The sequence below is a fragment of the Penicillium oxalicum genome, chromosome IV, assembly GCF_001723175.1.
Source record: "Penicillium oxalicum strain HP7-1 chromosome IV, whole genome shotgun sequence".
Taxonomy (NCBI): Eukaryota; Fungi; Ascomycota; class Eurotiomycetes; order Eurotiales; family Aspergillaceae; genus Penicillium; species Penicillium oxalicum.
Genome location: NC_064653.1, coordinates 712,373 through 735,130, shown reverse-complemented (window position 1 = coordinate 735,130; position 22,758 = coordinate 712,373). Strand labels below are relative to the sequence as shown.

Genomic DNA, 22,758 nt, shown 5'->3' with positions numbered 1-22,758 from the left:
TCGTACAACTCTGCATTGATATGCCGCCGTTCGAAACTGGATGTGCCGGACTAGGCTGACCCCTTTGTTCCTTAGTTCTAAGACGGGAGTGATTTCCTTCATAGCCTTGACAGATTCTTTGGTCGCGTAGATTCTATGCCTATTTAGCACTCAAATGACCAGCTGCTAGATGACCTGTGGCTGTAGGCTTGGTTTCATCTCGTGATAATCAATGCTCTGGGCAGACTTGACTTGCCTCATCGCATTTGCTGGTCTACAGTTCATTACAAATCTTTGATTACATGTGGAAAACGCAGGTACAGAATGAGTCTGGCCCTTCTTTACATTCGAAGGATGCAAGGCATCTGCTTTGATTCTATGCGCATAGGCTATCTCAAGCTTGTGAGGGGGAACCATTCGCGATGTCCTGGAAAAGCTTCATTTTGACCTCTGAAGCCAAAAGCCCTTTGACTTCTTCCGACACAATACGTTGTCCCCCGCGAACAACCTTTTCCAATTGCTGGTCTTTTGCTGTCGCAGAGCCACCTCGAGGGCCACTGGTTTCGATGACTCGTGCTGCCTTACGCACCTTTTGGCTGAGGTCCATCATTTGCTTGCTGCCAAAGTCGCGGGATGTGAAGAGTGGACTTTGGCTAAGAGTTGCGACCCAGTACTTATTCCAGAGCAAAGACAGAATTTCAGCGTCTAGCGTGCTCTTGTAGTGTGTCGTTTCAAGTGAGTAGTATTGGTTGGCGTGCGCGCCGAAATCCTCCGCCTTGCCGAGAGGAATAGTCTGGTATTCGTCGTCTTCTTGTGTCTCTTTTGATGGCATGAAGTCGAGTGGGAATGTGCGGAACGCACCGATCTCCACACGTCCAGCTGAGATTGTTCGCTCGGGGTCAATGACAACAGCCACGAACGGACCGGTCATCTGTTGGGTCTGTTGGGTCGCCACGTCTATACCGGAGAGCCAACACCCGTATCCTGGGTGGCTGTGGTACCAGCCAACAGCATTTTCCATCCGCCCTGCGTCTCGGCACGATTGTAGATATGACACCATGTATTCGTTGGCCTCGTCTTGGGCATTCACTCGGGTCTCGGTTCCTTCGACAGGCAATCGGAATGCATCGGTCACAACAAATGTGCTGGGCAGGATGTAGCCTTGCATCAAGCCCATGACTTCGAGAGATCCACCCGAGCGGGCGTGCATCACCATCTTGAGGAGCGCTACCGCAGAGATGCGGACGGATTTGAAGTAATAGGGATCCGATGCCCAAGGTCGCTCGGCATTTAGTCGTTTTTGGGTGGCTTCGTCATATTGATATAGAGCATCTTTTTGTGGGTCAAACACACTGATGGCATTTCCAAACTCTGGCGTGCACGCAGCGGTTAGCATGGAGCTGTGCCTGATGGCCCGACGAAGGAATGAGAGAAAGCTTACCCCAGGACTGCTGTGCAGCCTGCATTGTGCTGGGAAAAGTGCGTATCTATGAACACTTCAAAAGACCAATGCAAAACTTGAGCAAGGCAGATGGGAATCGATATTTGTGGATCTGGGCTTGTTTGGTTCAGTAGAGCACAATATTGCGGAGAGCTGCACGGGCATTTCAAGAGTCCAGACAGCTTCATCATCGAGTGATTGAAGCGGGGAGATAAGCGGTGGGGCCGATAGGGGGGCAGTATCCATTTACGGTAGGTGGTGAGTCTGCTGAGTCAGTCGTTGCCCTTGGAGACCGTCTGCTCCAAACAATCAGGGCTGCCAAAGATTGATCCTGTTTGCGATCCAGCCTGTGCGCTCGTCCTTCCCCCCCATAAACACGACCCCCGGGCTCCGCGTTCCCCGACCGGCACCTGTCTTCTAACTAAACAGACCACTTTCATCACCTTCGTTTGTTATTTTTTTTTATGTTTTGGTTCGCGACGTGCGCCGGACAAATTGCGCCTCGAGCTGCCAACGTCGATCTCTCTGGACTAGCCATCAACGACTTGGCCACCTTGAAATCGGAGCTTGGAAAGACCTTGGAATCTCTTGCATAGCAACGGTACTTCTGTCGCTGATCGCGGCCTTTTGAAGCCATGGCCGTCGATACAAGCTATTTGACCACACAGGTCAACAACATCGTCGACCAGCTCCATGGCATCTTTGACCAGATTGGGGTTCCAGCTCACGAGCGTGAATCGCGCGAGTCAGAAGTATGTACATCCAATACCCATTATCACTCTGAGGAATTTCAATTGCTAATGGATAAAGTTGTTTAATGCCCTGTCAGAAACACTGAATAACCATCTCAAGCTTGTTGACGAGTCAGTCGCCCTTTTGAGCGAATCCTAACCGGCGCAACCGTGACTAACAGCGCACAATCTGCAGAGAGAAAGACAAGATGACACAAGAAGCACAGCGTCTCATCACCGCCATCTCGCAAATGGAGGCCTCCTTAGGTGATGAGCGAGCCAACGGACAATACGAACTGAATCGCGACGATCTTCGCGTCACATACCCTTTGAACCGATGCATCGCGTTTTTGCGCGAAAAAAATGACGCCATGGCAAAGTTGCATCGCGAGCGATTTGACCAGGTCAAGAGTGAGTCTAATCGGCTGCACGTGTGCTGATCGTTTGTTAATGCTAATTCTCTGCAGAACTGGTTGCCGCGCTCGAATCATATTCATCCCACCTCGAAACTACCTTCCTACAAATCGAATTACCTCCGACAACCCCGGGTGCAGTTATTCCCCCCAGCTTCGACCTTTCTCCTGCATACGTGACCGCGCTGGATTCGGAGTTCTCGCGCGTGTATGAGGAATACCACCGCCGTATTACACTTGTGCAATCAATTTCAGAGGAGATTATCAAGCTCTGGGCGGAGCTTGGAACCCCTCAGGTGCAGACCGATTCAAACATCGTTCGGCACTATCGGGAATCGCCAGAACAGCTTGGACTTCACGAGACCGATTTAACCAACTTGATTGCGAGACGCGATAAGTTGGTCGAAGAGAAAAAGGGACGCGAGCGCAAGATCAAGGAGCTCCGCACGAATGTCGAAAGCCTATGGGAGAGATTTGGAGTGGAAGAGGCCGATCGCAAGGCATTCCTCTCTGCCAACCGAGGCTGCGGACTGCGCACGATCAACGAATTCGAAGAAGAACTGGCTCGTCTGAATGAGCTGAAGCGACAAAATCTACATTTGTTCGTGGAAGATGCACGCTGTCGACTTCAAGAGTTGTGGGATAGCCTTTTCTTTTCAGAGGAAGAAATGCTGGACTTCACCCCGGCCTTCTCAGACGTCTGTAGCGATGCTCTGCTCGAAGCCCACGAGGCTGAGATCGCCCGCCTCGAGACACTCAAGGAGCAGCGTGCGCCCACACTTGAGCTGATTGAAAAGCATCGCAGCATCCTAGCTGACAAGCAGGCGCTTTCCGCGTCAAGTCAAGATGCCTCTCGACTGATGGGCCGAGGAAATAAGGGTGAAAAGCGTGACCCTGGCAAGCTGCTACGCGAGGAGAAGATGCGTAAGCGAATTGCAAAGGAGTTGCCCAAGGTTGAGAGTGAGTTGAGAAAGGAGCTGGAGCACTGGGAAGATGAATTCGGTCGACCCTTCTTGGTCCATGGCGAGCGTTATCTCGACAACTTAACTCCAGTTGTCTCCAAGCCACCTCCTCGCTCCAAGACTCCCTCTGCACCTCCATCTACGACCAAGTCCGTTACCAACTCAATTAAACGTGATCCTGTATCTCGCCCCGGAAGTTCTCTACGCGGACCACCACCTCCCCGATCTGCCACGAAGACCCCGACCAGTGGTGTGCCTGTGAAGCACAATACCATTGGATATTCTGCAGCCAGTCGTGCCGGAGCACGATCACCTTCCAAGCTTCCTGCACGAGCTCCCTTGAGCAACGTACCATATGGCACTACTTCCCCTGAGCGCCGCACCGGACCCGGCTCCTACTCGTCCAGCACGATCAATGGCAAGATGCCGCCTCCTCGCGGGCCTCCTCCGAGAATGCGAGCATTGACTGTGGAAGCAAAGGACCGTGGCAATTACAGCATCGATCCGCCGCGTTGCAATAGCGCAATGTCTTCTGCCTTTGTCCGGCCTGTCAGCCCCGAGGACGTGTATGATGATCGTCAACGATCTTTCATGAGCGCCTCGGTAATGTCCAACCACCGATCGACTGGATTCTCCCAGTCATCTATCTCCTCCCAATCCTCTTTGAATTCGTCGTTCCAAAACTATCCACGAGTCAACCCCTATCTATCCCAGGCACCCCCTCCGCCTGCCCTCCGCCAGATCTCCAATTCATCCACGGTCATCACCGCGAACTCTGGGTCTGAGAACTGGGAGACTTTTGACGATGGGTCCGAGTCCGATGTCGATGCCAGCGAGGTCTATTACTCGAAGCTGCGGGCAGCACAGGGTAAGCGATTCGCAGCCGAGGAGGCCACCGATTTGGCAGGAAAGAAGTCCAAGGGTATCCGCAGTGTGAGCCCAGATGGGCCGCATCCGGGTCAAATGATTCGTGTTGCTGGTAGCGACCCGGGATGGACTGACGACTATGAGGCTTACTGAGGGTTGGAGTGCTCTTCGAAACAAAAAAAACCCACTCGTAACACACAAAGCTATCTACATCATCTCGCTTCTTTCGATACCCCCTATCCTATCGCATACTTCAATCTCTTTTAGCCCTTCTTGATTCTTCTGCCTATTTTTTTTTTACTCCGGCAAATTTGGTATGTGAGCTGCATCTGTGCAATCACATGGCCCTCGGATAATTCCATGATTCGACAATGGTACTTGATTCTACGACGACGACCTGACTTCCCTCTTGCCCTCTCAGTCTCTGCCCGGCTGATGTTCAAGCTGCTTGTCAATGATCAGCCAACAGTCCTTCCGGATTCACATATTCTCTTTCTCTGATTGTGTCAAAATTATGACTTTCCTTATGGCGACTTTGTCGATCCGATATCTATTTCCTGTCAATGCTTATCGGGTCCGTCCAAGCTTCTTGTTATTCACTGTCTGCGCATTGCGAGAGGGAAAGGGAGATGAAAAAAAAAAAAGGAAGAGGGAAAACCCTCCTGTCTTGATTTGCTAGCTGACAGTGACCTGGAATCTGACGGGCTCATTTGTTTAATTCACCTTTCACGGAATGTTTTCTTATGGGCTGGTCTAATGTCATTTTGCTTGTTCTGTTTGCCTTTTTGTCATTTTTTATGCAAGCCCTCTTTTATGTCAATGTGCTAGCGATTCTTGTTCTACTATTGATGGATTTTACGGCCTTTTGAACAGGTCATTGCCGCATCGGAACTCCCTCTTGCTTGTTTCCTTCTTTGACATGAAAGCCTCAGGCCGCGCCTTTGCTAGTGGCATTTTGATAATATCATCTTTTCGTTCAAACTCCCTGTTCAGTTGAGATCGAAGGAGGTGCTATGGACTCCTGTTCTCTAGTTGATTGTAAGGGTTGGCACGGGACTTGGTTGTGCAAAAAAAACCATTTTATTACTTAGATGTATTTCGGAGTATGAACTGAATCAAAGTCTTCCGGCCATCCTCCTTCATCGGTGCTTCTGTATGCATAGCTCCGCGGACCTCTTTTTTCGAGATTTCTAGGCCCAGCTCCTGGCCTGTTTGTTCTAGTTGACCAGCCACGTATGGCGGGATGACTTCGTCATTCTCCGCGGATAGAATCAAAATGGGCGGAACATCACTTCTCGCGCCAGGATGCTCCTCTCGCCATTCCGCGATTCGAGTCAAGTTGGATGTATTACACCACGTGTTCCAGGAGAACGGCCAAAGATAGCGATAAGGTAGCCATCTTTGAGGGTACAGACTGATGAGCATATCCTTGATACTCGAGGTAGGGGCCTCCATGATGAAGCCAGACACCTTGGCGAGAGGTCTGGATTGTTGCGATTTCTCATCCTCCAGGCTAGAAAGATAAGAGGGGAGAGCAGAGCTCGCAACAGCAGAGCCCAAGCTATGACCCCAGAGGATGAGTTGGAGGGGAGTCGTCCCCGTGGACGGCGAGTACGTCTTGGACGCCCAGGTCAAAAATGCCTGAGCATCGCGTTCGATACCAGATTGCGTCGCTCGACCGGACGATTTCCAGTACCCGCGGTATGAGAGGGCGAGAATTGTGAACTTCGTATCCGGGGATGAACTGGCCGCGAGGCTCCTGAGAATCTGCGAGAGCAATGGGAGACGAAGCGGCGTCGAGCCACCATTTCCTTGAAAGTAGCAAATGACTACTGTCTTTGAGAACGGGTTCGTCCCAAGAGCGTTCTGGTGCTTGCCATTTGGAATGTGTCCCTCACATACAGCAAGCTTGGTGCCGTCGAGACTCCGGATTCGCGTTTCTTGCCAATGGACGGGCCTGCACTGAGAGTCGTACTCGGCGATGGTATCAGATCGTGAAAACGGCGGTAGCCACGATAGATACAGCAGCTTATTCTGCATGACAATGATCCAAAAGCATTTCCATGTCCATAGGCCGAAAAGAAGTCCCAGGAAGATGGTTGGTGGGTAGAGTATAGGGGGAATCGACTCGGCGACAAAGGAACGCGAATTGCGGATCACCTTGGACTCGAGATCAATCCTCCTTTGCCTGATCTCAGGTCGTTTGGATGTTCTGATGTGCAGACATCGGGCTGACCTTACAGCGCGCTCAAGCCGAGACGACGACAACGAGTACTCGGCATGTTTGACACTATGATGATGAAGGCGCCCAGGGCGCAACCATGAGAGTCTGCTCAACATGCGGCATGTGTGAGACCCGGTAATCACGGCATCTATGTCCAATGTTCTCTTACGACACAGCTGAACAATCCATCTACCGGCGACAAATGTTCGAACCGAGAGATTGGAATTCTCAACCTGGGTTGAGAAAAGACAGATTACGGAAGGTCTGATATTCGTTGGGTTGCAGCGTCGGCCACTGGCCCCCACTGGCCGGGGATTGTCGAAAGCTTAGTCACGGGTCCATACTTTGAAGGTTGGTCAACTTCAACTGATAACCCTGGAGACTGGGACTTCTCTACCTAGATCATTTCAAACCTGGCGGCATTTTCGATTGTATACTGCAAATAACACCTCTGTAAGAGACTAACGGGCTTCATATTTCAAGTAAGCATTCGGATCGCTAGCGAATAAGTTATACATTAGCTGTAGTTGAAAATCAAAGTATGTAGCGCCGGGTTCAGAGCTCTGTTCCTATTGCATCCTGTTTTGCTTGGAGTCTACGGCTAATGTAGCTGTCGTTCAGAGCGAGTTAACCTATTTTTGAAAAAACTAGGGGATTACAGGCACGATAGGCTCAATACGGGAGGTCTAGTAAAAAAAAAGAGTATAGCAAGGGGGACAACAAAGGCAGAGAGGCATCTGAAAGGTCAAACGGGCCGGCTATACTGTGTCCTAACTGTATCCAGCATGTTTGGGAGCAAGGTTCTTCTGATAATGTCACATAAATAATGATCTCCAAGGAGTTATACTGAGGATGCCAAGTTCATTGCATTGACCAGGCTATTGGATATCAAGAAAAACAAAATCGTGATGACCGAAAACGTCTCATGTCGAGGGACACTCAAAAGTCCGAGTCTGCTGTACTGTCATGATCGTGTGATGGAGATGTCCAGGTCCCGAGGTACTGCCAAAAAGCCAACATGAAAAATGCAAAAACCCTTCCCGACGCCATTTCTATGCCGAGTAAGCATGGACTGTACGTACCCTCCCTGAAGGTCTACTGAGCCGCACACTGCGCGGGCTCGTCATCGTCTTCATCATCAACCCAAGCCGAGCCGCCATGGGCGTCCCGGGCACCGAACTCGTCCATGTTGCCGTTCGGGTCGTAATCAACCTCGTCGACAGTCGAGGCCTCGATGGCCGGGTCCGGCTTGGGAAGTAGCTCTCGGAGCTTCTCCAACATCTCAGGCGTGGGCTTCCAAGACGCATCGGGGAACTTGACATTCACTGCCAAATAAAGATCACCCCGAGAATCACTGCGCTTGATCGGCATCCCCTCGCCGCTGATCTTCAGGACTTGGCCAGTCGACAGGACCTTGCCTGCCGGATGCGTGATCTCAATACCTCGTCCATCAAGATGCTTCAGAACCACACGAGAGAAGCCAGTCAATGCCTCAGCCAAGGTAATGTCAATCTCAGCCCGGAGGTCTGAGCCAGCGCGGTCGAAAACCTCATGCTCTTCCTGCATCAGTTTGAAGACAATATCTCCGTTCTCCCGGCCCGGAATTTGGTCGGCTTCACCCTCCAGGACGATTTTCTCTCCATCCCTGCATGGTGCGTGAGAAACAAAAGAAACTTCAGTGGACGCGCGAGGCAACTTACCGAGAACCGGGGGCAATATAGATTTCCAGCATCTTCTTCTCCTCAGTCGTCTGCTTTCCCTTGCATTTCTTGCACTTGTCCTTGGGACTGAAGAATGACCCTTGACCGTTACATACGGAACAGGGCCGGGTCTGCTTGGTCAGGAACTGGCCCATTTGTGTGATCACCTCTTGAAGACCGACGCCGTCACATGTGGAACACTGCTTGGCCGTGGCCTTCTCCTTACCACCTTTGCCCTTGCACAGACTGCAGATAATGTTTCGTGTGCTGGCAAATTTGACTGTCTTGCCCTTGTAGAGCTCTTCCAGGCTGACCTCGTAGTCTTGCTCATCGTCAGGACTTCGACGAGACCGGCCGCCGCCGGGCATACCCCCCATGCCACCCATTCCCGGCATTCCACCCATGCCTCCACCGAACATCTCTGCGAACATCTCCTCAAATCCTGGAGGCATGCCGCCCATACCACCACCCATACCGGGCTCGCCGGAGCCATTGAAGGCAGACATGCCGTGTGTGTCATAGAGGTGGCGCTTGTCGTCGTCGGAAAGAATCTCGTAGGCTTTTTGAACATTGATGAATTTGGCCTCAGCCGCGGGGCGCTCATCTTCAGGAACTTTGTCGGGGTGATTGGCAAGAGCGGACTAAGAGAGTATCACGGTCAGCTCTGCGGCCGCAATCAAATGGTGGTAAGGGCCAGCTTCACCTTTCGGTAGGCCTTGCGAATCTCTTCTGTGGTCGCTCCTCTGTGGACCTCAAGGACCTCTGAGACATAAGTGAGCTTTCGTTGATTGCCAGTTATCTGGATCGTGTGAATCAATAGAAATGAGCCATACCGTAGAGGTCAACTTCGATATCAGCCACTGGGAGTTGGGTTAGCATGCGAGAGTAGGAGAGTCTTTCGAGGCACGCAAAACAACAAGAGTACATACTGGTCACGACTTCTGAAAGCTGAAATGAGCTGAAAGTGCCGAGAGACTGGCTGGATTATGCGCTGCAAGTCTGGAAAGCAAGATCAGGGCGAGCGCGCGAAGGAAAGTGCCAGCGAGAAGAGGGAGATTGGGCTGGTGAATCGGCAGAGTTGCCAACCGAATTTTTGTCGGGCAGTCGCGCGGAGCTGCCGAACCTCCGCAACTCCGCAGAGAAAAGCAGCTTGTTCCGATCCACGCAATTTCAGATTCCTTTCAACGCCCTCTAAGGCTCGTTTGATCCCAATGCGTGGTCTACGTCCCGAGCTTCTTGCTCGGAGATCATGGACGTGTACTCAATGTCGCGCTTTGTCCTCGTCCGCCAGCGCAAACGTTCGCAAGTCGAAGACTAATCTCCCCGACGGCCCAGCACGAACGCGATTTGCGCCCTCTCCGACCGGATATCTCCATCTGGGGTCGCTTCGCACCGCTCTGTTCAATTATCTTCTCGCAAAGCGCACCGGTGGTCAATTCCTGCTGCGCATTGAAGACACTGATCAGGTTCGTGGCTAGATTTCGTGTCTTGGAAACAGACATGTTCTGACTTGCGCAGAAACGTACAATTCCCGGAGCGGAGCAGCGACTTTACGACGATTTGCGATGGGCCGGCTTGCATTGGGACGAGGGTGAGGGCATTTTAGATCATCACCTGCTGGGGGATGGAAGTGGCTCAGGGCTAATGGGAAATCGCAGGTCCTCTCGTGGGTGGATCGTTTGGACCTTATAGACAGGTAGGTCGCCTCGATTTCTGTGGCACAGACATTTGTTTGCTAATGGTGCCGGCTCAGTCTGAGCGAACCGCTCTCTACCAAGAGCATGCCAATGAACTGGTTTCAAAGGGTCATGCGTATCGATGCTTCTGCTCCGCCGATCGCCTCGATACGCTAGCAAGACATCGCAGTCAAGCAGGGCTTCCTTCTGGTTACGATAGAAAATGCGCCGATATTTCCAGCGCAGAGTCAGAGGAAAGAGCAGCAAAGGCCGAGGCTCATGTTATTCGATTAAGGGTTGATAAATACCCCTTGTTCAAGGATCTGGTATATGGTAAGACGGGCCAAAACAAAACCAACAGCAGCAAGTTGGACTTGATTGATCGTGTCTACGATGACCCCATCCTCATGAAATCCGATGGATTCCCCACATATCATCTCGCCAATGTGGTGGACGACCATTGCATGAAGATCACTCATGTCATTCGAGGAACTGTAAGCTTCGCCGGCTGCAAATCCAGCTAACATCTACTAATTCTCCTTAGGAGTGGATGCCCTCCACGCCAATGCATGTCGCGTTATACCAGGCTTTCGATTGGACACCGCCGCAGTTTGGTCATGTCCCCTTGCTCGTCGACAAAAGTGGACAGAAACTAAGCAAGCGGAACGCAGACATAGATCTTTCATCTTTCAAGGATCAACAGGGAATCTTCCCTGCGACTTTGGTCAATTTTGCAGCACTCCTAGGCTGGTCACATACTCAGAAATCCGATGTGTTCAGTTTGGAAGAGCTGGAGCAGCTGGTAAGCTCCACAACAATATTGGAAGCTTGTAGCTTTTTTTTGACGATATAATTTCAGTTCAACCTCAAAATCACCCGCGGCAATACTGTTGTCGCGTTCGAGAAGCTATGGTTCCTTCAAAAGGCTCATGCACAGCGGTTTGCAGCCAACGGCGGTCCTCAGTTTGAGCAGATGGTGAACAGGCTATGCTCAGTCGTTCTACGCGACTACTCTGGTGAAAAGCTGTGAGTCATTTTCTGCCGTCTGTTTCGAGGAAAAGATAAGAGGAAGATCTTTCTCTGACTTGAAAAAACACAGTGACTCAATCCTCCGCGGCCGGACTCTGGCCGAATACGTTGCACCTTTGCTGCGTGCAGACGCCAAAACCTACACCACCGCCGAGGACTTTGCCACACGCAACTCCACTTTCTTCACGACTCGCATCGAACGACCTACCTATACGCCCGTGGCTGTCTCAGAATCAGCTGACATACCACAAGTTCCAATGCAAGCGCTCCACACGGCAGCTGCGGCTCTCACTCTTGTGCCGCCAGCTCACTGGAATATTGAGACACACCGTGCAAACATTGCCATGTATGATGGCTCGAGCGCCACTGCTACTACTTCCAATGGGGCGGAAGTCGGTTTGCCAGACAAGACTTTCAAGAAGGAACTGTACCATTACCTTCGCTGGGCATTGTCCGCCTCAGCGCCTGGGCCGGGTGTCCCAGAGACCATGGCTATTTTAGGGCGGGAAGAGACAGTCCGTCGGATGCAAGATGCTAAGGCGCGTACCCAGTCTTTGGTGCCACAGGTAGGGAAACGGGTGCCGCGAGCTTCAGGCGAGAAGAAATTACAAGAAGACCAGAGTTGGATGGGCACCTTGGCTCCTAGGAGATAATCCTAGTTGAGCCCGGTAGCCCACCAACTGCGCGAAGATAAGCTGGATGTACGATACAATAGATGTTGTGAACCAGACCCGTCATATTTCAACAACCAATTTCAGGCAGTAGGAATATTCAAGAAAGTACATTTAATCGAGCCACAGGCTAAAAAAAAACCATCCAGGAATGGTAAGCCGGCGCGTGGCCTTGGCTAAATGAGAACAGAAAATGCAAGGAATTATAAACATGAAAATGTAAAAATAACAACCGCTGTCTATTGCCCTTCGGGTGGGAAGGGGGAAAAGGATACAGAACACCCAATGTATAAACATGTAAAATGAAAAAAGCCAAGGGTCCCCAGGTTGAATACCTGGGGAGGTCAACCAAGCCGGGATTAATGTATCAAATCAGCCAACGGACGCCGATGTAGAGCCTTAAGTACTTTGTGGAGATGGTATCTCAGGTCACGAGTAAAAGGCCGTGGGGGCCAACGGCACGCTGAAAAATGTTGGAGGAGTGCTTTGCACATTCGGTAAATGTAATGAGTAAGGCCTGATGGGCCTGAGATTAATGGACTGAATTGGAACCTGGTAGAAACCCGGTATGAATTCAGGCGTAGGATGTAACACGCTTACTTGCGGTTCATCAGCTTTCGACCGAAGCTGCGGATAGTTCTTTTGTGACTGCAGCAAAGCGTTAGAAATTGTGAGTTTCACTCTGTGGCAAATGGGTGCGTACTTCTCTTCCGGTTCGGCTGCATTATCGCCGGCGCCAGCGCCGGCACCAGAGATGGTGGTAAAAGTGTGACCTGAGGTCATCGGTCTGACAGGAGGATGAACAAAGCGACGTGATTCCTATTGTAAAGTCAGCGAGATATTCAAGGGCTTGATCTTAATAAGACTGAGGTGGACAAACCTCCCATCGTGAGTCCACATCAACTTCATGCGCAGATTTCGAGTCACCTATGGTTTTGCCATTGCTGTCACGAGCCTCCGAAGTCCAGGACACAGAGCGAGCCAATGGTGAAGATGTTGACTGCATGGACTTTCGTGACGGCGACTCTGAGTACTCACTATTCGAGTCATGACTTGTGAAGCTCGGCGTCTGGCTCCGGTCAAAGCTTGTGAAGCTCTGAGAGCTGGGTAACAGCTGAGACGAAGATGCTTGTTCACGGAAACGCTTCACTTGTTGCTTGGACGGACGATGATGTGAGAACTTATTGCCAAGAATTGCGGGAGCATGTGAGATGAGAGCCTTGATGACGTCTTTCTTCAAGCGCAAGGCCAAGTCTAGGTTGGACCATGTCTTATTGCTGTATTCAAGGACAGGCAGACGGAAGACAAAATCGTGAAGATCTTCGAGATTGTGCTCTCCTTTGCCTTTGTAGCTCAAGCAAAGAACCACATCATGGACCTTGACACGAGCCAAAGTCATGTAATTAGACGCTCTTGACATCATCTGAGAGAGATCATCTGCAGGCTCTTTGGACTTGTTACGCGGAGCCTTACTGAGGCCAAACTTTTTCTTCTCCTCAGCGCTCGCGCTGTGGCTTGACAATGACCTCTCTGTCGGTGATTTCGACAACATGCGAAGGCTGTCGGTTGAGCGCTTCTTGGAAAGACTCACAGCAAGACTACCTGATGTGGCAGGGCGGGGAAGACCCCTGCCAGGACCAGGGACACCTAAATGGTTTGTGTCGGTGCGTGATAGACGTGATGATCCCAATCCTTTGAGGTGCGCCGAGCGGCGATTGGATCTTCCGTCATCAGAGAGAGTCAAAGTTGGCTGCAGTCTCAGCTCGATGTTTCCCGGGCCCTTGGATGCATCCGACAATCCTTCCATTGAGCCAGTCTCATCTTCATTGTTCCTCCTACGACCAGCAGACTCCTGCTGTAGGTCGTGCTTTTGCTGCTCGTCATCTTCATCTTCAGACGCGTCCAGTGGCTTCATGTTCTTGATCATGAAAGGTGAGAAGCCCCCGTGCTCGAAAGCACCAGAGCCCATATTTGGGAAAATATACTCAAAGAGCTTTTGTCCAAGCTCACGTTCCAACTGGATCTTCAATGGGAACAAAGACACTTCAAAGTTGTCAACAACCGGAATACCAGCTACAGCTTCCATGAGATGCCATTTGACACGCAGCATGAAGTCGTTGAGAGGCCTCGGCTGATCCAGGTATGGTGCAATGATCTGAGGATAGATCGCGTCGGGGAGTAGATTGAGTCCGCTAAGCTGCTCAATAGCGACAACGTTGTGATTGGATCCATCCGTGTTGTCTGTGCGCTCATACTGAGCATTTCGAAGTTGAAACTCAACAAGAGGAGCAGACGCTTCCTTCATCAAGTGCCAGACGACCTCGGAGGCCGAGATGCTCCACTTGAGTACACCATCATCCTTCGAGAAGCTAGGGTCAGCCCGTCTCTGGGAAGTGGTAATTGCCTTCATCAAGAAGAACAGCTCATCCTCGCACATGGAAAGATCATGCTCGAGCGCTAATCGGTCCTCCCATCCTTGTTTATCCAGATATTTTGCGTTAATCTGGAAGTATTCTTTAATCTCCTCCAACTGCCGGATGCGGGATTGCAGCTTGAAGACTGCCTCTGGAGCGCCACGAAGATCGCTGAAGTCTGATGTGAGCATGATTTTCTCTAGTCGCTCGTTGCGAACTTTTTCAAGAGGCTCGCTATAAAGTATCAGGTCCAAAACGATGATGTACAGCGAATAGTATTCTGCGGAGTCACAGATCGCTCTGAAATGCGGGAAGTCGACACTGATCTGGTCCATCCTTGTCTCGTCACCACCAAGATGCGGTCCCGAATGGCCTTTAGCAACTTCTTCGTTGTACTTCAACCTAAGATTGTTGTATTTGTCGTATCGGAGGCTGGCAGAAGTTTTTTGCACGATGCGAGAGAATCCGAACGGATTAAGTTCGAAATCGAACATCGCTTCCAGGGTAAGCCATGGCGGCCATGCAGATCCAGGCGCGTTTCCGTACTTGTTCCCGGCGTAGAATTGTAGATTTGCCATGAGGTTCTTTTGAGTCGCAATAAAAAATTGCGCGCCATCCATCTCGAGGGAGAAGCGGCGTTGAACCAAGCCGCTCACATCGTCATAAACTCGCTCTTTGTCCATGATTGACACAACCTTAAGTTCCATTCCTTTCGCGGCAACGATCAAGACAGACTTGCGATTCTTCTCGCTCATGAATTGAATCTGAGGGGCAATCAGCCGCAAGTAGTAGCTATTTTGAGGCGTGAATGCTGGTGCAATATTCTCGCTCGAGTCGTCGGAGGCTGGAGATGAATTGTTGTTCAGATGGTTTGGCTCGGTCTCCTCAACTTTGACGTAACGTTTGGCGTCATTCAGGAGCTGCTCAATTCGATCTTCCACCTCTTCGTCATCATTCTCACTCAGAGTGCTTGATCGCGCTTTGGACTGCTTCTTCTTGTTCTTGTTCTGCTCCTCGACGATATCAAGGATGAATTTCACCGCTCGTCGGGACATGTAGTAGACAAATCCTCTGCGTTGGCTCACTTGGTGGCTATAGCGCAGGATAATATTCCGGAGAGAGTTGTTCCACTTTAGTTGAACGTTGTGGATCATAAAGCGGTTGTTAAAGTCGCTTGAAAAGTCATCCGCGGCCGACGAGTAGACTCCGTCAAGCCCCGAGGTTCTACCATCAGTTGTGGACTCACCGTCTGGACCAGCTCGAGATGACCTTTCACTCGCACTTGCGCTGTTGCTGTACTTGCTCCGGTTTGGAGTCCGCTCATCTCGCGCTAAATACCTCTCCAAACGGTCCAAAGTCGATGTGAGGAATCGCCGGCGTCTAGCAAGAGACTCGGCCTGGCGAAGATAAGTCTCATGCTGAGCCTTCAAAGTCGAATTTTCATCAACATCCTTCATCAGCTTGAGTTCATGTTCTCCAATGATCCGATCGTAATCATGGATCTGCGATTCAACAGTAGCAAGCCGGCTCCTGACCAATTCAATTTGCACCCGTCGAGGATCATTTGTCTCGGACATGACGCAATCGTGGGTCGGTTCATGCCCAAATGTGCTGTAGCCAGTTTCCTCGGGTCCCAGATCTTCATGGTCCGTTTGTCTGAAGTAAGTGAAGCGTGGTGTGAACGCAAGAGGCAGAATTTGTGTTCTCGGGTTGGACTCTTGAGGCAATATCCAATCCGGCTCGACGAAGTCATCCATGTCGATCCAATCGAGATTATGATCAGGAATTGTGAATCTAGAGAGGTCGACTTTTGCTACCGGCTGCTGGAATGTTGAGATGATGTCGTCTTGATTGAGCTCCAGGTCCTCGGCATTTGTACCTTCAATCTTCGCTGATACCGCCCGGAAATCAGCTGATTTCAAGTCAATCAAAGCTTGGTTGATACGCATGGCCGTCGTCTTGGTCTGCTTGGTACGACCTTTAGCTTGGGTTTTGACCTGTTCGCGTCGCTGGTGAATATCTAGCTTCAAAGACTCAAGTCGTACTTTGAGGCCAGTTGCAGTGACGGCGTCTTCGGAATAGTCTTCACGATCCTTGTGTTTGTAGATATGAGCCACGAATATAGGAGCAAGAAGAAGGTTGTACTTGACCGTCGCCAGGTGTCGACTGAACTTCTTGCTCGTCTTAGTAATTCCCGGGAACAATGGGCCCTGGCGAACGGGGAGGGACATAATGCCAGAGAAGAGTGACCACCAATTGAAGAAGTGAGTGAAGAAACGCGGACTCAAATGGGTTGTGTTGTAACTTGTCGATGGCTTAGGCTCCTCAGCAGCCCAATCTCGACTCTGAGGTGCAATGACTGACACCGACAGATGAATATGGTCACTGCGGAAGCCACGGAACGCATCGTAATTGGCGCGCTCTTCGTGTTTGACGAACTTGGGGTTCTTGAGCACGACATCATAATGGGGCCTGAAAGTGAAGGATCGGGAGTCTGCGTCCACGTTGCGTTCGAACACCAATCCTGCTGCCCACTTCACATCACCCGAGAGCTTCATAATGACTTTCTTGAAATGTGCAGCATTCTTTTGCTCGCTGGTCGCAGAACTGGTTTCCAGGTCATCTGGCGTGGACTCATTCGACAAGCGGGCCTCGGAGCTGTAGTCAGGTATGGCAAGGACGTACTCGCCACTTGTTACACTCATGAATTCCATGGGGTTGTCGCTCGTATTGATCTCCCACTTGACATCACGGCGCCAACACATGACAAAACCGCTTCCAAACCCAGTCACCACGTAGGGATCACGAGAACCTTTAAGACGTAAATGGACGTCACCATCTTCGCTCCACAAAACCTTAATCCGAGAGTGGAAGCTCAGTCTGATCTTGTCCCAGAATCCAACTCGCTCTGAAAGATCGATCTCTGGCTTCGTGAAACCTTCAATGATTTTCATCATGTCTTGAATGACAGGTTGGTAGGATACACCCCAGGAGATGCTTGTAGGGAGACTAGTATTAATTTGAATGACGGGGTCGGAGTAAGTCTTGACGGGAGTGACAGATCGCCAGACTTTGATGTAAAAAGGCTCGCTGTGGGAGCCGTCAGGGTGCTCGCTGGGCGGCACAAGCTCCACGTCTACTTGTCTAGCAGATTCCTGGTCACGGAACTCCTCTGCGATGACAAAGTTGGTTCGCAACGACCAGCTTGGTAACCGAGGTGATTGACCAGGTCGCAAAGCAGGCACATGGAGGAGATCGAGAGGGTAATCGCGGAGATTGACCCGCGCTTCGCCCATCTCCAAATTAAAGCTCATGGGCACCATCAATCCGTATTTCATTGACTTGGGTATTCCCTTGCCGATGCGGTGAAGGAAGTCTGGCAATTCTGCGGTTGGAAAAGTTGGTTTGTCTATGACCAAATTGATATCACTGATGAACGCTGACAACAAACCCGGCCTGTCGGGAAGTGCGAGAATAGTCTCAGTTTCCTTCACATCATCCGAGGGTTCATCTGCGCCGGAGAACAGATTCCGGACTTCTTTGATAGACGTCCCTTGGAATTTGAGTGCGGCGTCAATCTTCTCTTTCCAGACCTGGGCATTGTGGTGTTGTAGTCGATTCCAAGCAATTTCGGAAGAGATGTTATGATCGGATGACAAGCATGTTGCACCTTCTGTATCATATCGGAATTTGCGAGCACGGCCTCGGTTCGGTGATGTCTGTCTCGGTCGAGGCTCTGCGCTGCGGCTTCGTCTAGTATCTTGACTTGTTCGCTCGCTGCGCAGCGTGCGATGACTGGACCTGGCTCTCAGTCGAGACGACGCTCGCCGTTGGTCGGATTCCTTGATCTTTCGAGCTTTGAGATGAAAAGCCTCCTCCCGTGCCAAGCGCTGAGACTGCTCCAGAAGACCAACGCGATAGATGAGACCCAGTTTCCATTCAAAGGCGTCATCCTCGAGTTCAAATAAAAGGGCTTTACTGCGAAGTGTAATCCTGGGCAGGTTTTTCGGCTCCTCTGGTTCACGGACAGAAACGAACTCCTTGCACCGGTTCTTGAAGCGATGGTGTAGCTGTTTGAAAGCCTTCGATGTGTTGATCAGGTTATCGAAAATGCGATGCATAACCATGTGATGAGGGACACCCAATCGAATGAAGTCAGCCCAAAGATCAACGGATCTCTCCTCTGTGAATGCGGTTCCATGTTTCATCTTCATCTTGCGGAAGTCAAGTTTGACATTGTTCATACTACCAATTCTGGCCCAGATGCCCTTGAGCTTGGGTGCTTCAGCATGTACGCGGACAAGGTTTGCTTTGATGTTTGGCGTAGAAAGACGTTGTGACGACCCGGCAAGCCCATAGATCTGGAACATCATGGCAGGGTCGTTGGGTAAACTCATCTTCAACTGAACCACAGTAGCCTTGACATCGAAGGTAATAAGCTCGATTTTGGGGGTGGAAGGCGATGTCGGCGGAAGGGGTAGAGATATGCTTGCAGAGGTCCTAGCCTTACTCGAAGTCGTTTCCGTATCCTTGTTGGGCAAGGGTGTGAGTACATCTTGAATCACAGAAATCGCTACACCCAGACAGTAGAATCGATACAGCGAGTATTGGAGGTAGATGCCCTTGAACATCGAGGTGACATGGAGAACAGGTCCCATTCGGTCGCTGTGAGTGCTCAGGGCAATCTCAAAACGAGGCAAAGAGAAGAAGGGCTCAGGTTCAAGGTAGTCGTCGGATTCGATGACGAATCCGTCAAATCCTCTCGCATGAAGTGCGAGACGTCTGCCATCGGTCGCGCCGCGATGCGTCTTCCGGGGAGGAGAGGTCGGGTTGAACCTGAACGGCGACTCGTCGCCAATGATTGAATGACTAGAAGTGCGGCGTCTGGCAATACTTCCCACAATATGCTCGGTCTTCTGAGCTTTGTACTCAGCCGTCCAGTTCTGCAATTGCAGGGAAACGCCGCGGGAAATCCTCGAGACCGGGTTGTCGATGCCCGCAACTTCTAGACTAAAGCCTGTGGCTTCAAAGGAGAATTGCAAGAGCCAATGGGGAAGTTTCCTGAGCAAGCCGGGCCTTCGCTCGTTGAACGGCCTGTGTGGTTTCTTTTGCGGCTGGAGATGCGCTCGGAATTGCTCCAGAACTTCACGAATACCACGGTTGACATCGCCGTTGATCATGTGAACAGAGCAGTCATTCAGAGATCCTGATGCGATAACGCACAGCTCTGGGCTTGCGTTGAGATGGCACCTGAGCTCAAGGTTATCTGTCGTGAGCAGATTGTGCTTCTCGCCAGTAGGAGTTTGGTAATAAAATTTGTGCGACGCGACACGATAGATTGATGAAAGGGAATAGTGTTGGCCGCCATCGGAGGAGTGAGACGACTCAACATCGAGCGAGACCGACGAGATCGATGAAATGAGAAGATTGTAATCAAGTGAGGGGCCCTTGTCATTCAGTATCGGCAGCACAAATCGTATGACTGGCTCATGAACGGATAGCTTAATGGTTGCCTTGGGGAGTAGTCGGGAAATCAAAGATGGGTTATTTTTCTTCTTTGTGCGGGGCCCAGATGCTCGTGATTCTGCCAGTTTGAGAAGACGGGAGACGTGATTCGGCTGCATGTCCAACGACGGCGATGTGATCACCAGGTTCGCAAACAGAATGTTGGAGTTACGCTCCTCGAGATTTGCATCTTCAGCCGCACTCACGGTTTTCGAGGGCAGAGTGGTCTTTATCGTCGTGGTAGCCATGGGAACGTAGAGAACATTGTCGGTTTCCCCCGAGTCGTCGTCCAGACTGACTGAGACTGAGATCGCTGCGAGCAGAGCTTGGTGAGCGATGTCATCCTTTTGGAAGTACATGCGGTGCTCTGGGCTTTTTTGGTCCATGCGATGGAGATCAACGCCGATTTCATGCGATACCACATTGAGATACACAGGCTTTTGGCCTGCGGACAGGGATTGAATACCAAGCGAAAGTCGAAAGAAGCTTAGGGCGACCTGGATTTCCTGAATGCCACGTAGTAGCGAACTGGCAAATTCTTTCGAATCCGCAACGGTTTGAACGATTGAATTATCGCGGCTACCCGGCTTTTCGAGTTCTTCCACAAAGTCTGCAAAGGAGATCTCATCATCAGTCTCCTCCGACGGTGGCGACTTGAAGGCATTCTGAGCCAATTTGACTCGGCGCATCATCATCATGAGATCGTCGTACGGTATGTGGAGTCGTCCAATCTTCAACGCGATAGATGCATCCCGGAGTCCATCCATTTCCTTGTAGAGCAGACCATGGAGATTCACACCGACATGATCGAGAATCTCAATAGGCTCCCGGCCGTCCACAGCAAGAAGCACGTTTTGCACATTCATGATCCATTCGGCGGGCCGTTGCTCGCGAGACATGTCCTTCTTACGACGGAAAAGCTTCCCCCTTTCCACCATCTTGCTGCGGGTATCTACCGATAGTGCGAGTGATCCCACTTGAATTTGACCAGCTTCCAGGAAGTGAATGGTTGAGTTGACTGCGGTCACGTCGACGAGGGCCAGCCAGTTGATTTGCCGATGTAATTTTTTCAGGCGCTCTTTGATCTGTGTTAAGGACCTCCATGCTTTGCTTCTTGGAACAGGCGCTTCAGGGCCCGCGCTGTCTGTCGAGAAGCCGTCGGTGCTCTGCGAACTGTTTAAGCCCTGGAGGTTGTCGGAACCGGGTGACTTTGACGAGTCCTGTGATAAGTTGGATCTTGCCTTTGACAAAGCGGCCGTATTGAGAGTGACCTTGAGGTCCGTCAGCCGAATACTGATCCATGTTGGCTGCGCGAAAGACGGCGGATGTAGCGAGAAGCCCAGGCCTCGAATTTCAATGTGTATTCCCTCTCTCGGAGCGTATGCGATGCGGCGGAGTGAAAAGTAGCCGATCCGTTGAATGGAGATCCCGGTCGCAATTCGAACGATGGCAAAGACGAGAAAGGATAGTAGGTAGAGCAGTAAGAAGCCCACCAGAATCGATGTCGGGTTGAACATGGCCATTGCGACGTGCGATCAGCAGGGGCTGACCTGTCGAGCAAAGACACGCCGCAGAGCGTAGAGCATCGATATGCTAGTGGCTGAGTGGGATTGTCGCGGCGACGCTTAAGCGGAAACTTCCAAGTCGGATCCTGCCGCAGTCTTGGATTCGTGGGGTTTGATCTGAGAAGAATTGTTCGATCGACACAGAGAGACGCGATTGCCTCCCCCCCCTCCAGAAAAAGGACGTGGTGTGACAATTCAGAAAAGCGATAAGCACCACCCTTCTACCAGGATCCGATCGCGTAGGCAAGAATTCTGCTCGATCATGCTGCTGTGGAGGACGAGAACCCAAATCCAGATCGAAGTCCCAGTTGAGCTCGAGGTCGAGGTCCGGCAGTCCAAATGGAGAAAGACAGACTCATGGTTCGGACGTGCCGGAGACCGACTCAGGTAACCCACTCACTGGAAGCGGAACCGCCAATCTGCCACGATCCTCTCCCCGGCCATAACTCCAGTGGGCCTTGGCACCCAATTTACACCCTTTCGAATAATAATATTGATGCGGTGCCACCGTCATAGGTGCCACTTAAGGATACGGGCGTGTTTGGCCAGGAAGGGGGAAGAGGTCGAGTGAGCCCCGAGTTGGTCTCGATTCCCTGCTTCATCTGGGTCCTGGCGTGATTGTACTTTAGTTCTCGATGTGTGCCTTCATTGTTCTATTGTCTCTCGTCGAGCAGGTCAGCCCTCCTGCGTCCGGATGTACCTATGGGCGCCATGATTCAGGCTCCGCGGTCATTCTTTCTGTGGGCCAAAGCACTCTCCCCTTAAGACTCATCAAATAATCGCGCTACAAAGGCAAACTCAGTCGGCCGTCGTTCTCAGAGCAATCTGAGATGATGTTCTCTCCGTTTTCGCCACTGCCTGTACACTACACAGCGATACACAAAACGGTACCATGAACACCGTCTAGATTCCAGCTTGTGTTGATCTCAGGCATTTCCAAATGGACAGCATCGAGATCAGTAATGCAAGGCTCCATGAGAGTCAAGGTGGAGCCAGGGCGTGCGAGAGTACCGTAGAGGCGTATACTACTGTTCACTGTTCGTATAGGCGTGTACACTGGAACAAGACTCGACGCTCGCGTGCCACCTGCACCCCCGTGCTGACGGCAGTGCTGAGGCTCTCCTGAGTCTTCCACGGCACAGCAGCGCGTCGTGGGGCCGTTGTTCCACAGGGTTTGGTGATCGGCGAACTGTGATTCGGTCCCGTTTCTAAATGCCATGCACCAAGCCGGAACGGGTCCAGGAAAATATCGTGGTGATCAGGGAAATGTTCTGCATCATGGGCGCCTTGTCTACCAGATCTTCGGTCATCATACATCAACGTACATAGGTCTGCGAAGAAGCACCGAGCAAATTGACTAGATGGTCTACCATGCTGGATGTGAAAATGCGCTTTTACTGTACGTATCGCCCAGGAATTCTCAACAGAGAGTGATAAAGGGGGGGGCAGAGCGGGGCATGAGCTACTTGAAATGACACTCTTTAGTCAGGACTGAGAGTGTGGCTCTGAATTAATCAGCTCAGGGGGAAACATGATGTTGAAAGCCATCAAGGGGCGAAATAGTGCTGAAGATCACGGATC

At 51.1% G+C, this 22,758-nt stretch overlaps 6 protein-coding genes across 6 annotated transcripts; 2 read left to right on the top strand and 4 right to left on the bottom strand.

Moving 5' to 3' along the window:
- Nucleotides 1-373: 373 nt before the first annotated feature.
- Nucleotides 374-1,445, bottom strand: POX_d05045 (COP9 signalosome complex subunit 5; the record flags this gene model as incomplete). Its single annotated transcript, XM_050113898.1, has 2 exons — nt 374-1,350; nt 1,421-1,445. 2 exons carry the CDS (start codon nt 1,443-1,445, stop codon nt 374-376), a joined length of 1,002 nt encoding a protein of 333 aa, XP_049968849.1.
- A 610-nt stretch (nt 1,446-2,055) lies between these two features.
- POX_d05044 (uncharacterized protein) lies at nt 2,056-4,546 on the top strand (the record flags this gene model as incomplete). The annotated part of the gene is made up of 4 exons (XM_050113897.1): nt 2,056-2,172; nt 2,231-2,283; nt 2,348-2,562; nt 2,619-4,546. The coding sequence occupies 4 exons, from the start codon at nt 2,056-2,058 to the stop codon at nt 4,544-4,546; spliced, it is 2,313 nt and encodes a 770-aa protein (XP_049968848.1).
- A 930-nt stretch (nt 4,547-5,476) lies between these two features.
- On the bottom strand, nt 5,477-6,733 carry POX_d05043 (uncharacterized protein; the record flags this gene model as incomplete). Its single annotated transcript, XM_050113896.1, has 1 exon — nt 5,477-6,733. The coding sequence occupies one exon, from the start codon at nt 6,731-6,733 to the stop codon at nt 5,477-5,479; it is 1,257 nt and encodes a 418-aa protein (XP_049968847.1).
- A 979-nt stretch (nt 6,734-7,712) lies between these two features.
- Nucleotides 7,713-9,196, bottom strand: POX_d05042 (DnaJ protein; the record flags this gene model as incomplete). The annotated part of the gene is made up of 4 exons (XM_050113895.1): nt 7,713-8,262; nt 8,318-8,958; nt 9,021-9,079; nt 9,151-9,196. 4 exons carry the CDS (start codon nt 9,194-9,196, stop codon nt 7,713-7,715), a joined length of 1,296 nt encoding a protein of 431 aa, XP_049968846.1.
- A 332-nt stretch (nt 9,197-9,528) lies between these two features.
- POX_d05041 (Glutamate--tRNA ligase) lies at nt 9,529-11,675 on the top strand (the record flags this gene model as incomplete). The annotated part of the gene is made up of 7 exons (XM_050113894.1): nt 9,529-9,783; nt 9,836-9,908; nt 9,976-10,013; nt 10,071-10,487; nt 10,538-10,795; nt 10,853-11,019; nt 11,093-11,675. 7 exons carry the CDS (start codon nt 9,529-9,531, stop codon nt 11,673-11,675), a joined length of 1,791 nt encoding a protein of 596 aa, XP_049968845.1.
- Nucleotides 11,676-12,289: 614 nt separating this feature from the next.
- On the bottom strand, nt 12,290-21,135 carry POX_d05040 (uncharacterized protein; the record flags this gene model as incomplete). Its single annotated transcript, XM_050113893.1, has 3 exons — nt 12,290-12,341; nt 12,397-12,512; nt 12,574-21,135. The coding sequence occupies 3 exons, from the start codon at nt 21,133-21,135 to the stop codon at nt 12,290-12,292; spliced, it is 8,730 nt and encodes a 2,909-aa protein (XP_049968844.1).
- Between the last annotated feature and the right edge of the window lie 1,623 nt (nt 21,136-22,758).